We start from the raw sequence: 16,470 nt of genomic DNA, 5'->3' as shown, positions 1-16,470 counted from the left end.
TTAATTTATGCTTTGATTTTTACCAAAATGCCGACAGGACATAATTTAAAATTCCCATTACATAAGTTTCAGCCATTTAAGCTTTCAGGAATATAACAATGGTGGTGTTTCAGTTCTAGTGTTTTAAAAATGCAAAATTTGATTGGAAGATGAATCTGTATTCCGAGCTTGTCTCTACAAACAGTTACTACAGTACGTCCCAGAGTGCTTCAAGGAAACATTAGTTGTAAAACACTCCACAATTACATTACAAACAAAAAGGTGTTTTATTACCCAACTGTGGCGGAAAGTATGATGACAAAAATATAGACTGGTATTCTTCTTCTGTCTTCCTATCCCATAGGAACATGGTTTGTAAATATTTATTTTTTGTTTCTGAGGTCCTGTTGTCTAACACTGGCTCTAAAATAAATTCTGCAAAAACAGACGGGCAAAAATGTCAATGCTCTCCAGAGTGAAATACATTTGCCAACACTTTCTGATGTAAGACGCCTAAGAGCAAATGTTCGAGTTCGTCAAAGTTCAGTTCATGTTTTGCATTTGCAAATTTGCAACATCCCTGGTTTCAAGTTAAATTATAAATTTAACTACTGGCACAGGTGAATGCGCACAGTAGCAAAGATGTGTAGATTCTGTGAAGCTTAAAGCCATCTCTTGGGTATGTTGATGTTAGTTTCTTGTGGTACACAAGTTATCTGCATTGCAAATCAAACACTACCTTTGCCCCTACGAGGTGTTTTTAGCCAATGGGGTTAGCTATTTTTTTAAGCCAATTAATAAATGTAAGGGGAACATGCATCAGGTCCACATCAATGGAAAAAAGCAGGTTAATTTTGCTTGGCACTGAAGTTTTCAAATCGAGGATATATTTTAAGTGCCAGGGAGTGGAACCCTTTCCTCGGAATGCCAGTAAAGAATTATAAAATCAGTGTTTTGAGGATCATATGATTGTTCTGCTTGTTCTGTACCTCAATATGCAAACTTACAATAGAAGTTTACAGCTTTTTTTTCCCTCTCTCAATACACTGTATAAAGTTCACGGCACACATCCTTGTTTTGTACAATATAAGTGCATCCAAAATAGTGAACAATAAAATGTTACACAAAATGCTGTATATTACATGACCATGACTAGGAACATACAAGAATACAGATCTGCATACACTCTTGCCCATAATAGCAACAGCGAGCATACTGCACATGCCCATTCTGGTCTTGAATGTGTCAGAGGTGACACTTCACACTGCCTATAATTACTTTCAATGCAGACTTGCATTTAGCATAGAAATATCAGAAATAAAGCAGCTCTTTAGAATGGTGGCATCAAGTTTCAAAAAGTGACTTTGCAAATCTAAAACCAGAACGAGGAGATCAGCACGTACAGTATTATTATATTGCCTTCCAGATAGTTAAGAAGTCAGAGCATGGAACTGCTGTTGATTTGAGCATACTGATGTTGGCAAGGCAGTGTTTGAGGTATAATATACTAGCATCAATTACTTTATTTTATCAGAACGGGTTGTTGGTTGCTAGGAACAACTGGGTGCGCCACGGTAAACCTTACATAGCGAAGCAGTCCTGTTGGTTTTGGCTTGCAGTACTAGTACTGACAACTCTTAAATGCCAGCGAAATTAAAAAGGAGATAAGAAATACAAACTGCATGCAACTCTTTTTTCTAAACTTAAGCATGATCATCACACATCACAGAACAGGTTAATACAGTTTGGATAGCTAGCATCTTAGAGTGATAGACAGTGAGAGATGGTTTGGACAAATAAAGGGTTCCTATTAATTAAAACCAGCAAGGTCAACTGCACCACCAAGTTATTATAAATACATTGAAAGATAGTCAGTTTTCAGAGTTCTGAATAAAGGAGCTCATTGTTTTAAAATATATATTTTACGCTCTGAATTCACAGAAACTACAGTGCCATGATTACAGCAACACCTGTTTAAGTAAAGGATGTACTTTCTCCTCTTTAATAAGACCGTTTTGTAAAAGGTGCTGACTAATAAAGCCATATAAACATATAGTCGCTTCTAGTCATTTACTGTACATCAAACTTTTTTAAAAATATAGAAATGACCCTCTTTTAACCCAACATACTATAAAATTACAAGCAATGCCCTGGTTAATGCAACTTTTTTCTTTTTGCTGCAATTGTTTTGCAGTTACTTGTAAAAAGAAGAAAACACAGATAATAAATCATTGTAGAGTTGCTTCTAGTTTCCCTAGCTTCTGTTTTTGTGTCTGTGACACACCTGCCGAGCCTCTTTCACCTGTGTTTGATGCTGAACAGGTTGTTCAACATACTTTATCTTCAGTTTTTAACACTAATTTCAGAAGCCTACCATTACACACACCTCCTTTTTAAGATACCCAATAAACAAGGTCCTCAAGCAGCCTCAATTAAAATCATTTCATTTTCAAATGGGTAAAAATAAAAACGAGCAATTTTATGTCTGTTAAGATTTCCTGATTGGAAGTCCTTTTTTCTTTTAACTTTCATTGCTGTACAGACCATGGTGGCCACTCCTAGTGAACATATCTCCCCATGTTAACATTGCCTGATTAAGTGGGCTCCCGAGTGGCGCATCTGGTAAAGGCACTCAGAGTGGAGTGCAGGATGCGCCCTATAGCCTGGAGGTCGCTGGTTCGAGTCCAGGCTATTCTATTGCCGACCGTAGACAGGAGATCCCAGGGGGCGGCGCACAATTGGCCAAGCGCCCCCTGGGGATGGGTGGGGGGTGAGGGGTTAGGTCGGCCAGGGTGTTCTCGGCTCACCGCGCACCAGCGACCCCTGTAGTCTGGCCGGGCGCCTGTGGGCTTGCCTGTAAGTTGCCCAGAGCTGCGTTGTCCTCCGACGCTGTAGCTCTGAGTTGGCTGCACGGTGAGTCTGCAGTGTGAAAAAAAATGGTTGGCTGACGGCACACGCTTCAGAGATAGTGTGTGCTCATCTTCGCTGCTCTCGAGTCAGCGTGGGGTGGTAGCGGTGAGATGAGATGAGCCTAAACATATAATTGGATATGCCAAATTGGGAGAAAATAATAAAATAATTGCTGATTACTAAATTAAAAAAAAGCCTGATTATAAAAGTCCAGCCATCTATAAATACTATTTGTAAATGGTCTGTTAAGTGGCCAGCAAAGGTTAACAATAAATCAATTTACATATCACCTAGCTGTCTGTCTTATAATAAATCAGTGCTTTCTTGTAACTTCAGTTTCATCAATGCGTACCTGTAATTCATACTTGACCACAAAAAACTAATATATTTGTATTTTAGTTGTGTATTTTACAGTAAAAATCGGGGGGTTAAGTTCAGTTTAAGTTTACAGCATGAATTTAATATTGAACTTAAAGTGAAATTTAACACGAATACATCTTTCACATAAACTAAGTAACACACCTCGCAAGTATGAACTTTGTGTACTATGTGGACAAAGGAAACATAAGATAGTAACTACATTAATATTAATAGCTTAATATTTTGCAAACAGCATTCAAATACTACAAGGCACTTTGGACTGTAATACTATTCCTCACAATCCCAGATGCACCAAATACTAACACCTTAACAGAGTGTTTAAGACTTCAACACACCATCAATAATGTATAGTACAAGGAATCACTTACTTTACAGTAACCCGGCTCGATAAATCCTGTAGATCTCCGGGATGAAACAACTGAGCTTCTTTCAAGCCTAGCCTCCCACAAGCCTTCAAGAATACATTAATGTTGTCCTGCAAAATGAAAAGGGATATCAGTGCTTAGTTTTGTGGATTCAGTCAAACGTGTTTCAGAGTTCTTTGATCCATAGTCCAGTTCTCAGGAAGCCAGGGGGATAAATGAAGCAGTGAATAAACAGTGACAATATTTCATGCAGGAAGTCGGTGGGATCGCAATGATTGCCTCTTTAAAACATTACCTGTTATAGTGTGCATACAGAGCCAGTGGGAGGTAACTACCAGCTTGTCGTCAGAGTGAGGTCCCACCCTCGAGAGCCACACTGCAAACGTCCTCCACTTGACACACTCTGACCCACCCAGAAACTGTCAACTACCAGGGGGGTGAGGGCAGGAACATTCCATTCCAACATGTTACCCACACTGGAGGAAGACTCAAAGAATGTATTGTGGCTGGTGGTTGCCATGCACACCTCTTTTTTTTTTTTTTTTTTTAAATTGATACGGACTGTGACAATTAAAAGTATAGACAAGTTTTTTTTTTGTTTTTTTTTTTACACAATTAAGGTGTGATATCATGGGATATTTCCACCAATTATTCAAATCTAAAAGCTGAAATTACATTTCTATCACAGTATTTTATATTAAATATGCTTAACAGGTCTATTTAAAAATTAAATGTGCAGATACATTAGATAATGGTTCTGTTATTTTATCTAGCCCTTCCCCACACCCACACACAAAACTGACTTTCAATATCTCATAACAGGTGGTAGAAGCACACTGATCCGATTTCATGATCTATCCCACAGGTATATTAGATCACATACTGTATTTGAAGTATGTCTAAGTACATCGTGCTAACAAAATAATTCTAGTAAATTTGACCTAATATGTATTGCCAACATTTCTTTGCTCTCACTTTTTTATATATGAAAATGTGCACATATACTATGGGAAAGGTCCATTTTTTTATGGTAATTTGTTTGAAACCGAGTGGTGGCATGAAGGAACCAAGTTGAAAAAGAAAACATGAGTCACAGGAAAAGCAGCGATTGAAACTCAGATTGTCTTGAACACTGTTTAACATGCTGAATTTTTTTTCTACAAGAACTGAAACACCCAGAAGTAATGTTCCTTCAACTAGAAGTGCAGCATGGAAACAAGGAGTGTAAAGACAGTCACCAATTTTATTAAATGAAAAAAAAAAATACCATTAAAGATCAAACACACATTTAGCATACACTAATGTCTGCAACTTTCATATTGGAAAGTATGACATCTATAAAGTGATGGTCAAGATTTACTGTTTTTTTCTCTTTCTTTCTGTTTGCACCATATAGTGAAAATAAAAACAAAAAATGTTTGCCCAGAAATTGTGAGTGGAGTGGGTCCCAAGTGTGGGCTCTACAGTACAGTCGCCAGATTCTATGGCACAGTGGGATGTGCTGGACAGACCATTCACAGATAGCCACAACCAGACAGACAGTACATATGTCAGAAATCATGATGGCAATCATATCATTGAATCATATTAAACCTTCGGTTTCACAACAACCCTTCAACATCACAAATGAGATGAAGTTGCCTCACCTACATATCATTATTAATTATGCTGGTTTTGATACACCCTACTGCAGCTTTAACTATATGTGTAAAAAAAAAAAACTGTAAGTCACTACAGTATCCAAAACGGAATCACTGCTAACCCAATCACACCCCTGTGAATGTGTCATAACCTCCCTATCCTGTAATTGCAGGCTGTGTTTTCTGGTTCTAAATAGAACATTCAATTACAGCCTAACCAGATGGTAAAAGTCATCCAAAATCCAAACAGAGGTTTAATAGCTCACCTTTCTAACTCAGTGTGTAGCCACTTCAAATGAAACAGAACTTGAGGCTGGGTAGCTCTCCAAGTAGGCTATATAATCATTAATACTTTATAAAAAGAGATTAGTGTTGAATAACTGAACCACAGATGAGACATTCAACAGACTCTTAACTCTCTCCAACCCCAGCCACTCTGCTGGATTCCTCCCTCTCCTTCGACTTCTGTCTCTCTCTATCCCCTCCTATCCACAAAGCTGGCCGTCAACTGGACCTCACCTTTTCCAGGGCCTGCTGCCCCTCCACCCTCTCTGTCACCCCCCTGGACCTCTCTGGTCACTATTTCATCTCTTTTTCTCTGTCTCTCCCCTCTCTCCCTGCTCCTCCTACCCCCAGTGTCACCTCTCGCCGTAACCTCCGCTCTCTCTCTCCCCCTCTGTCCTTGCCTCCACTGCTCTCTCTCACCTCCCTCCTATCAACTCCTTTTCACAACTCTCCGTAGACTCTGCTACCTCCACCCTCTTCTCCTCCCTCACCTCCTCCCTCGACTCCCTCTGTCCCCTCCCCTCCCCAACCTTGGCTCTCCTCTGCGCTCTGCTCAGCAAGAATCACACTGTGATCTGCTGAAAAGAAATGGAAGAGAACCAAACTCCCTGCTGCCCTAGACCTTTACCGCACTCTCCTCTCCTCCTCCTCCTCCTCTACTCTCTCCTCTGCTAAATGTACTTATTTCCAATCTGTAATCCAAGCCTTCACTAACAACCCACATAAACTACTCTCTACCTTCTCCTCCCTCCTAAACCCTCCCCCCTCCTCCTCCCTCCTCTATCTCCCCTGATGACTTTGCCTCCTTCTTCTCTTCTAAAATCTCAGATATCTGCAAACTCTTTAACACCTCTCCCTCCCCCACACTCCCTCCTGCTCCATCCCCTACTAACTCACCTTCCTTCTCCACCTTCTTGCCCCTCTCAGACTCTGACCTCTCCTCCCTGCTCCAGGGTCACAAACCCACCACGTGTGCCCTGGACCCCCTCCCCACTCACCTCTTTCAAGCTGCTGCTCCTGCTCTACTTCCCTTCATCTCCTCCCTTCTCAACACCTCTCTCCTTTCGGGTCTCTTTCCCTCTGCCTTCAAAAAAGCCTCCATCACTCCCCTCCTCAAAAAACATACCCTTGACCCCACCTCCCTCCAGAGCTACTGTCCTGTCTCCCTCCTACCCTTCCTCTCCAAAACCCTCGAGCAGACTGTACACCACCAGCTCTCTGCTCTCCTGTCCAACCACTCTCTGCTCGACCCTCTCCAATCTGGCTTCCGCTCTGCTCACTCCACTGAAACCGCCCTCCTGTCTGTCACCAACTCACTAAAGTCTGCCCGAGCTGACTCTCTCTCCTCTGTCCTAATTCTCCTCGACCTCTCTGCTGCCTTTGACGCTGTTGATCACTCTATTCTACTATCATCTCTCGCTGAGCTGGGGATCTCTGGCACTGCTCTGGCTTGGTTCTCCTCCTACCTCTCCAACCGCACTTACCAGGTAACCTGGCATGGAGCAACCTCCACACCTCGCCCTCTCTTAACAGGAGTCCCCCAATGGTCAGTCTTGGGTCCTCTCCTGTTCTCTCTCTACACCCGCTCCCTGGGCCCCCTCATCGCATCCTATGGTTTCTCATACCATTTCTATACTGATGATGCTCAGATTGTCCTCTCCTTCCCCACCTCTGACTCCACCATCCCCTCCCGTATCTCTACCTGTCCGTCTACTATTTCCTCCTGGATGCACTCGCATCACCTCAAACTCAACCTCTCTAAATCTGACGACCTTTTCTTTCCCCCCTCCCCCTCCCCCTCCTCTGATCTCTCTATCTCTGTTCCTCTGGAATCTACCACACTCTCTCCCTCTTCCTCCTCGGAGTCACCCTGGACCCCTGCCTTTCTTATTCCCAGCACATCTCCACTCTGGCACACACTTGCCGATTCTTCCTGAGCAACATCCGAAGAATCCGACCCTTCCTCACCAACTACACCACCCAGCTCCTGGTCCAGGCCTTGGTACTCTCCCGCCTAGACTACTACAACTCCCTCCTGGCTGGCCTCCCTGCGTCCGCCACTCGTCCGCTCCAGCTTATCCAGAACTCTGCTGCCCGCCTGGTGTTCTCTCTGCCTTGCTTCTCCCACGCAACTCCACTACTCCACTCACTCCACTGGCTCCCGATCACTGCTCGCATCCAATTCAAGATTCTTGTACTAGCCTACAGATGCCTTGACCCAGACTGCACCAAGCTACCTCCAGACCCTCATCTCTCCCTACACCCCCACTCGACCGCTCCGCTCCGCCTGCACTAGAAGACTGGCTCTACCTCCTCTACGCTCCCTTGCCTCCAGAGCTCCTTCTCCACCCTCGCTCCGCAGTGGTGGAATGACCTTCCTACAGATGTCAGGACTGCCCAGTCCCTGACCACATTCCGGCGCCTCTTTAAGACTCACCTCTGCAGACAGCACCTGTAGAACTCCTCTGTTTTTCCCCTGGGACACTTATCACCCTTTCTTTAATGCGCTTTACTTGCTCTTATCTGCCCCCTATTTTACTGCATTTAATCCTGTACTTCAGAGTACTGTAATCTGCCAAGTGTTTAATCTGTAGTATTTTGTATTTAATCATATCCTGATGTAACTATCACTGACACTGTTATCTGCTGTAATATTGAATCGTATTTTGTCACACTTGTACTTGCTTGAACCAAAGTCATTGTATTTATCTTGCTCTTAATTGTATTATTACTTGTACTGTGATACTTGAAATGTATTAGCTTACGATTGTAAGTCGCCCTGGATAAGGGTGTCTGCTAATAATAATAATAACAACAGAAAGGGTTAAAACTGTGGCTTTCAAAGTCATCCAAAACAGTAAATAGCAACATTCTTGAGTGTCAGAAGTACAATTGATAGGCAGATTCAACACTAACTTACTATGGAAACTAAGACTGATCAAAAGTGATGCCAACAAGGTGTGTTCTAATACATTCATGTCATTTTGCATTTCATCCTCACCGGTATCTTTATTTTTTTCTCTCTCAGACTAACCCCTCAACACCCTACTGTAGGTCTAGTAGACAGCAGCACAATTACTATTGTGCATTTAATTATCATTTTTTTTGATTTTGCAAATCAGAAAACACTTTTTGCAAGCCTCCTTCAAAAGGTGTCGTCGTGAACCAGTTATATGATTTTCCTTTCTCAATCTTACAACCCAAATTGCTTGTACAGTGGTACAGGACACCACTGGAAAAAGGAGGGGGAAGTCTACAATTAGTGATTGAGCAAACAAAAGCGATGCCAAATTTTAGTCAGGTTTTTGAGCAAGAGTAATGTGCAAATGTCAACTTCAAATACCTAAAAGAGGTGGCTCTGTAGATAGAAAAATAGTGGTTTGTGGAGAACCAGTATCACTATATTCTACCATGATGATTATGAAGGACAGTACGATTTTAGGAGGTGTATCTTTAGATATCCAAACTGATGTGATGTCTGGTTAATATAATGATGCGCGTGGAAGTCATTCCAAAATCCCAACAGAAGCTTAATTTGCCCAGCAGCCTACACCTACACAATAAATAATAATAATAATCCACACCAATGACAGGCCTTGTGTGAACAGAAGCAGAGTTGCACTTTATAGTAATATAAAAAGATTCCATTGTAAAAAAAAGAAAAAAGTTAAACTACAACTAGTATTCTAAAAAGGAACTCAAGGTGGTGACCTTGTGAGTTGTGTCTAAAAAGTATGCATAAGAATGTATAAGTTTCCAAAGCCACACCTCTCACTCATTCCAAAGTTTTGATGTTTCAGTAATAACATAACTAGGTGTAGCAACTGGTATTGAGGGAGATGCACCATTAAATTAGATTTAACTCTCAGTAAAAACTTGTATAATGTTGTGTCTTTAGAAAGCTGAAATATTTGCCTACAGTACTATAACACTTGATCACTGGAAGTGTTTCCAAAAATAAGTTGCATTATTATAGCTACAATATTTAGTTCAAAGTAGCTTACACAATGTTAGTCTGATGTTCACTGGAGCGTCACCAGCTGCAAATCCAAGTATTTATCCTCATTAGCATCACACTTCACAATTTCTAATTCCCCAAAAGAGGATTAATCCAACCGATTCTTGCTCACAATGATGTTGGACAAAGTATAACAACTTTTTCTAGGATTTATGGACATACAAATTTTACTTGTAAAGTACTGAACGGATAAAGCTATTTTCATCTAAAGTGGTTCTCAATGATCATAAAAGGTTTTCAGGCTGTTAGATTGGTTCTGTTGTAGATAGGTCGACACTCATTGTGTTTGTGTAAATCATCATAAATCCCTGTATCCAGTTGTGACAGGGCTAGGAGCCCTGCACATGAAAGGGGGCAGAGCAAAGCCATGCTGATATAAAGTATTATTTATTTATTTTAGAATGGGGTACCCCTCCACCCCTGTGTAGTTTATCATTTTGTATGTGTATTTTGTGTTTCTATTATGATTTATACAGACATGCTCAAATTTGTTGGTACCCTTACAGCTCATTGAAATAATGCTTCATTCCTCCTGAAAAGTGATGAAATTAAAAGCTATTTTATCATGTATACTTGCATGCCTTTGGTATGTCATAGAATAAAGCAAAGAAGCCGTGAAAAGAGATGAATTATTGCTTATTCTACAAAGATATTCTAAAATGGCCTGGACACATTTGTTGGTACCCCTTATAAAAGATAATAAATAATTGGATTATAGTGCTATTTCAAACTAATTAGTTTCTATAATTAGTATCACACATGTCACCAATCTTGTAATCAGTCATTCAGCCTATTTAAATGGAGAAAAGTAGTCACTGTGCTGTTTGGTATCATCGTGTGCACCACACTGAACATGGACCAGAGAAAGCAAAGGAGAGAGTTGTCTGAGGAGATCAGAAAGAAAATAATAGACAAGCATGGTAAAGGTAAAGGCTACAAGACCATCTCCAAGCAGCTTGATGTTCCTGTGACAACAGCTGCAAATATTATTAAGAAGTTTAAGGTCCATGGAACTGTAGCCAACCTCCCTGGGCGCGGCCGCAAGAGGAAAATCGACCCCAGATTGAACAGAAGGATAGTGCGAATGGTAGAAAAAGAACCAAGGATAACTGCCAAAGAGATACAAGCTGAACTCCAAGGTGAAGGTACGTCAGTTTCCGATCGCATCATCCGTCGCTTTTTGAGCGAAAATGGGCTCCATGGAAGAAGACCCAGGAGGACTCCACTTTTGAAAGAAAAACATAAAAAAGCCAGACTGGAATTTGCTAAAATGCATATTGACAAGCCACAATCCTTCTGGGAGAATGTCCTTTGCACAGATGAGTCAAAACTGGAGCTTTTTGGCAAGTCACATCAGCTCTATGTTCACAGACGAAAAAATGAAGCTTTCAAAGAAAAGAACACCATGCCTACAGTGAAACATGGAGGAGGCTCGGTTATGTTTTGGGGCTGCTTTGCTGCGCCTGGCACAGGGTGCCTTGAATCTGTGCAGCACACAATGAAATCTCAAGACTATCAAGGCATTCTGGAGCGAAACGTACTGCCCAGTGTCAGAAAGCTCTGTCTCAGTCGCAGGTCATGGGTCCTCCAACAGGATAATGACCCAAAACACACAGCTAAAAGCACCCATGAATGGATAAGAACAAAACATTGGACTATTCTGAAGTGGCCTTCTATGAGTCCTGATCTGAATCCTATCGAACATCTATGGAAATAGTTGAAACTTGCAGTCTGGAGAAGGCACCCATCAAACCTGAGACAGCTGGAGCAGTTTGCTCAGGAAGAGTGGGCCAAACTACCTGTTAACAGGTGCAGAAGTCTCATTGAGAGCTACAGAAAACGTTTGATTGCAGTGATTGCCTCTAAAGGTTGTGCAACAAAATATTAGGTTAGCGGTCCTATCATTTTTGTCCATGCCATTTCCATTTGTTTTCTTATTTACAATATTATGTTGAATAAAAAATCAAAAGCAAAGTCTGCTTTCTATTAAATATGGAATAATTAATGGTGGATGCCAATTACTTTTGTCAGTTTCAAGTTATTTCAGAGAAAATTGTGCATTCTTCGTTTTTTGTGGAGGGGTACCAACAAATTTGAGCACGTCTGTATATATCTCTATCTCTCTATATATATATATAATGACTGCGAAAGCCGTGTATTTTATTAATGTTTGACAGCGTAGATGGGGAAGCCCCATCCACACAAAAACCCTGTGTAGAAGGTGGGGCCATCTCCTGAGTTAATTACTTGGTTAATTTGTTGCTACTCGGGAGATGGTCACCCATAGAAAAACCCAGCAGTTTCCCCTGCTCGGGGTGGAGAGTAGGTGGGTGTTCAAAGAGGAGGAACGTGTGTGCGAGAGTGGAGGCTTAAAAAAAAATAACTCAAAAATTAAAAGTAAACAGTTACTACGCGTGCTGGAAGCACCAGCAAAGTATTTATTTGGATTTTGTGTTCGAGATTTGGATTTGTTTCAACCTTTTATTTTGCTCTGTGAGTAGTGTTTTTGTGCAAATATTTTATTTATTTTTGTTTAAATAAACATAGTGCGTTTCGGACTACAAGTCCTTCATTGGCTGAATACAAAAAACAGTTTTTCTGATTTTTCCGATGAAGGACTTGTAGTCCGAAACGTCCCGATAATTGATTTGTAATCAATTATTCTACCTTTTTATGCACCTGAAATATCATTTTCTCTTTTTTCTTACATACATTATATATATATTATATATATATATATATATAAATATTATATTATATATATATATATATATATATATATATATACACACACACACACACACACACACACACATATATACATACATACATATACATACATACATACATACAGAGAGAGAGAGAGAGAGAGAGAGAGAGAGAGCGAGAGCGAGAGCGAGAGAGAGCAGTGGTTAGGACTCTGGACTCGACCAGAGGGTTGTGGGTTCAATCAGGTGGGGGACAGTGCTGCTGTACCCTTGAGCAAGGTACTTTACCTATATTGCTCCAGTAAAAACCCAAACTGTATAAATGGGTAATTGTATGTTAAAATAATGTGAAATAATGTGACATCTTGTAACAATTGTAAGTCGCCCTGGATAGCGACGTCTGCTAAGAAATAAATTTCATATATATATGACACACACACTCCTGTTAATCTGCGTTTCAAAATTTGTGTATCTGTGCGGAAGCGGACGGTCATCATTTAATTTAATTCAATTCAATTGTGTACAGTATAGTGCAAGCCAATGGACAGTACCTTATTGTAGTTACTGAAAACAGTGACAAGCGAGCAGAAAGCTGACTTGAGGTCAGGGGTTCAACTCAGTCAGCACAATTCAAATGTAAATCATTAGGACACCTGCTTAAGTCATACTGTATGTCGCTTCAATTACTACAAACCGATATCCATCCTGTCTGCTGTAAATAAACTGGAACAATTAAACCGTATACTGTACAGTAGATAATCTTAACATGACAATTTCAATCTATCACACTCTTACAAACAATTTGATAGAAAGGAATTGTAGATATTTATCTGTATAAGATAGCTGGTATCAGTTTATATTAAATGCAAATTACAATCACATTAAGATTAGCTACTGTATAATTACTCTTATTAGCTGTGTATTAAATACAGGATTAAGACCTTTTCACATGGTAGCAGTTTGATGGAATGAGTAGAACAGATGAGATAGTTCAGATGAGGTGCTGGACAAAAGTATGCTCTGTAAAAAGGCCACAAGCCTTGATAGAATGCAGGACTGAAGGTGAGGCTTTAGAGTCATACTCCATCTATATTAAACATAGAGGCCTCAGAGGCAAATATGTTACTGTTCTTTCCAGCCCAGTGCTTTTAATCTACTGTAATCACATTTAGCCAAGACGTGGCAAGCACAAAGTATCTTCATGTGATTCATTGTGCAAGTTCCAAGACTTAGTTCATAAAATCTGTCAAAACACTTGCGTCATGGAACTTGAATATCTGGGATATATGTAAATATATGTAAAAGCAAATGATCAGTGAATTTTACAACGGATACAGAATGTATGATTTTGTAGCATTTACTGATTCGCAGTTCCTTACTGGTAGCCTCATTTTTGAAGTGTGGGGATTAACTTCACAACACCATCTGACATTTGACGAATATGGTCTTACAGCACGTCAAAAAGGAAATTGTACTTATTCATGAATGAAATGGAGTGATTTGTTCACTGTGCGTGTCTTGTTTCTTCACACTGCCCTATAGCACCGAGCATAATACTAGTGAATTACAAGTGAACATGTACAGACTTGGTATTATTTTACATCAGCTTTGCTGCAGGTTATTAAACAGTAGAATTTCATCAAAGCTTTTTGCTGGGAAATAAATATTGCAGTTAATGACAGATTACATGACAGTTACTCAGCCCTAAACAGAAATGTTCTAGAAAAACACACACACACACACACACACACACACACACACACACACACACACACAAAACCATTACATAATTACTTTTTAGCATTACATGCCCATTGTAGAGCATTAATAAAATGGTGTTAAAATGAACATGTAGTCCTTGTGGTGGATATTCTTGAATTATGGTAGTTTTCTGTGTTTTGAGGGTCATTTTAAAAGTTATAGTATTGAATGTGATGTTAATAATGGTATCATGCACATACACACTTTTTTTTTTTCATAACACCAGCAAGCCCGCAAACCTCAAATACTAAAAAGGCCTGATTTTCTTTGGCATTAAAATACTGTTCTGCTTCCTTGCCCTAGCCGTTGAGGGTTCTGCACTGCAGTTCAATCAGCATGAAGTCATCTATAACTGCTTCCTCAGTCTATATCCACTAAAATCAAAGTGCTTAATGTGGTAAACCAATAAACAGTGGGACCCTTGGCTCCATTTCCAGATCAGGTTCAGTACAAGCAAATATTATAAGAAACCACAGCAGTTAATTTGCAAGGAACTTGGGATTCTTTTACTAACTTAAAAAACACAAACACTGGTCCAGCTGTACGAGAAGGAGCCCTTAACCCTTAAGGTCCTCTACTTTTGATGAATTTACAGTAAATGTGTCCGAGTCCAAGGACATGTCACGTTTAGTTAAAATCTAGTGCTATCCATTCTACATCAAATGTAAGTATAAATACAGTAATTTATCGTAAAGATCAGTTTCCTACACAAATGAATACACCACAGGCGTTTTAAAGGATTTACTCTAATACCCTAAACTGATCTGAGAGTGTTCAAGTGAACTTAGTGGGGGGTCTATTCCATTGATCTGAACAGTGGCAGATCTTAATACTGCTGTCATACTGCTGGAGGAGTTAGCTGTCATTTTGAATGAATTTAGATCCATCACTATTCAGATCAACTGAATACACTCCTTGGTTTGTATGCCTTTGTTGTTTGGCTCTAGTTTTTGTCAACTTAGCAGGTGCTTGTCACCTTCTAAAATAATTAATCAATAAATACAAATAGAAGCATATGAATAATAGAGTAAACACTTTAAGAAAAAGCATGTGTGAGCATTACAAAAGTGAACAATATGCATGAAAACCTACCAAACCAGCGATTGGTGTAGACAATCTATTGACCTTCTTTATAATCCCAGGTTTAATCTTGTTGATCAAACTAAAAGCAAAGGAGAAAGAGGTTCACTGTGTTATAGGCCATTTCAACAGTAGCAGTATGTGGAAACAGCACAGCATTACATCTTTTACAGCTTCCTTTGGTTCACCTGGTTTCAGTTTACTTTAGTTTCTAACATGCATTGCACAATTATGAACACTCATTTGGAGAACCACGCAGTGCATAGAGGTGCAATGAACTCAGAAACTGTACAGTAAACAGGTGTGGGCATAATTTACAGGAAACCAATTAGTCTGACAGGGACATTTGTAAAACATGTAATAGGCGTCAGCTGACAATTTATTATTAATGTCTGCATCCTGTCATTAGCAAAAAGGATAACATTCCCAGTTTAAAATGTAAATGTTTTAGGAACTTGCTAAGATAACTTTTTGGCATCATAATCAAGTATTCAATTTCAGTCATCGGTTGCAATGTTCGCATGAAGAACTTTTCAGCAAAAATGTAGAACAAAATTCTTGGTCTTGTTTGCAACACATGAATGGAATAACCTATTGGAAGTCTATGGCAAACCTGCTTAGCTTCAACAAATAATTGGTGAATTATTATTTGTATTACTTTTTATATATATATATATATATATATATATATATATATATATATATATATATATATATATATATATATATATATATATATATATATAGTTGTATGCAAAAGTTTGGGCACCCCTGGAAAAAATGTATGTTACAATGAATCTTTCAGTGAACAGAAGTTGACCTGACCTCTACATGGTACAAAGTTAAACATGACGCCTTTCTGCAAATTTTAATACAGGATTACTATTTATTTGCATTTATTACAGATTCAAAATAATAAACAAAAGTGAACATGGCGCGTGCAAAAGTTTGGGCACCCTGTCACTTAGTACTTGGTAACACCTCCTTTGCCAGATATAACTGCTTCCACTTCTTTCTTGTAAATATTTCATGGTTGATTTTGAGGTATGTTTTGGATCATTGTCTTGCTGAAATATCCAACCTCTTTTCAGCTTCAGTGTCCTGACTGACTTTAGGACATTAGCTTCTAGGATTTGTTGATATTTAGTTGAATCCATTCTTCCTTCCACCCGCACAATATTTCCGGTTCCACTGGCTGCCACACAACCCCAAAGCATAACAGAGCCACCCCCGTGCTTAACAGTTGGCAAGGTGTTCTTTTCTTGAAATGCTTCACCCTTTTTTCTCCAAACGTACCTTCTTTGGTTGTGGCCAAACAGTTCAATTTTCGTTTCATCAGTCCA

At 39.7% G+C, this 16,470-nt stretch overlaps 1 protein-coding gene across 16 annotated transcripts in view; it reads right to left on the bottom strand.

Moving 5' to 3' along the window:
* Positions 1–16,470, bottom strand: part of LOC117405356 (LIM domain only protein 7-like) — an 81,889-nt gene that overhangs the window by 38,605 nt on the left and 26,814 nt on the right. For 13 of the 16 annotated variants that reach the window (XM_034008335.3, XM_059029772.1, XM_059029777.1 and 10 more), the window contains exons 4-5: positions 15,140–15,209; positions 3,639–3,745 (exon numbers count right to left, since the gene is read on the bottom strand). In XM_034008335.3, the coding sequence (XP_033864226.3) occupies positions 3,639–3,745; positions 15,140–15,209 (177 nt within the window). Of the gene's footprint in view, positions 1–3,638; positions 3,912–15,139; positions 15,210–16,470 lie in introns of those variants that run through there. The other 3 variants (XM_059029787.1, XM_059029786.1, XM_059029789.1) reach the window with 3 other exon arrangements.

Source organism: Acipenser ruthenus, chromosome 9, assembly GCF_902713425.1.
Source record: "Acipenser ruthenus chromosome 9, fAciRut3.2 maternal haplotype, whole genome shotgun sequence".
NCBI lineage: Eukaryota > Metazoa > Chordata > Actinopteri > Acipenseriformes > Acipenseridae > Acipenser > Acipenser ruthenus.
The sequence above is the reverse complement of the archived record's forward strand: the minus strand, read 5'-3'. Positions and strand labels throughout refer to the sequence as shown.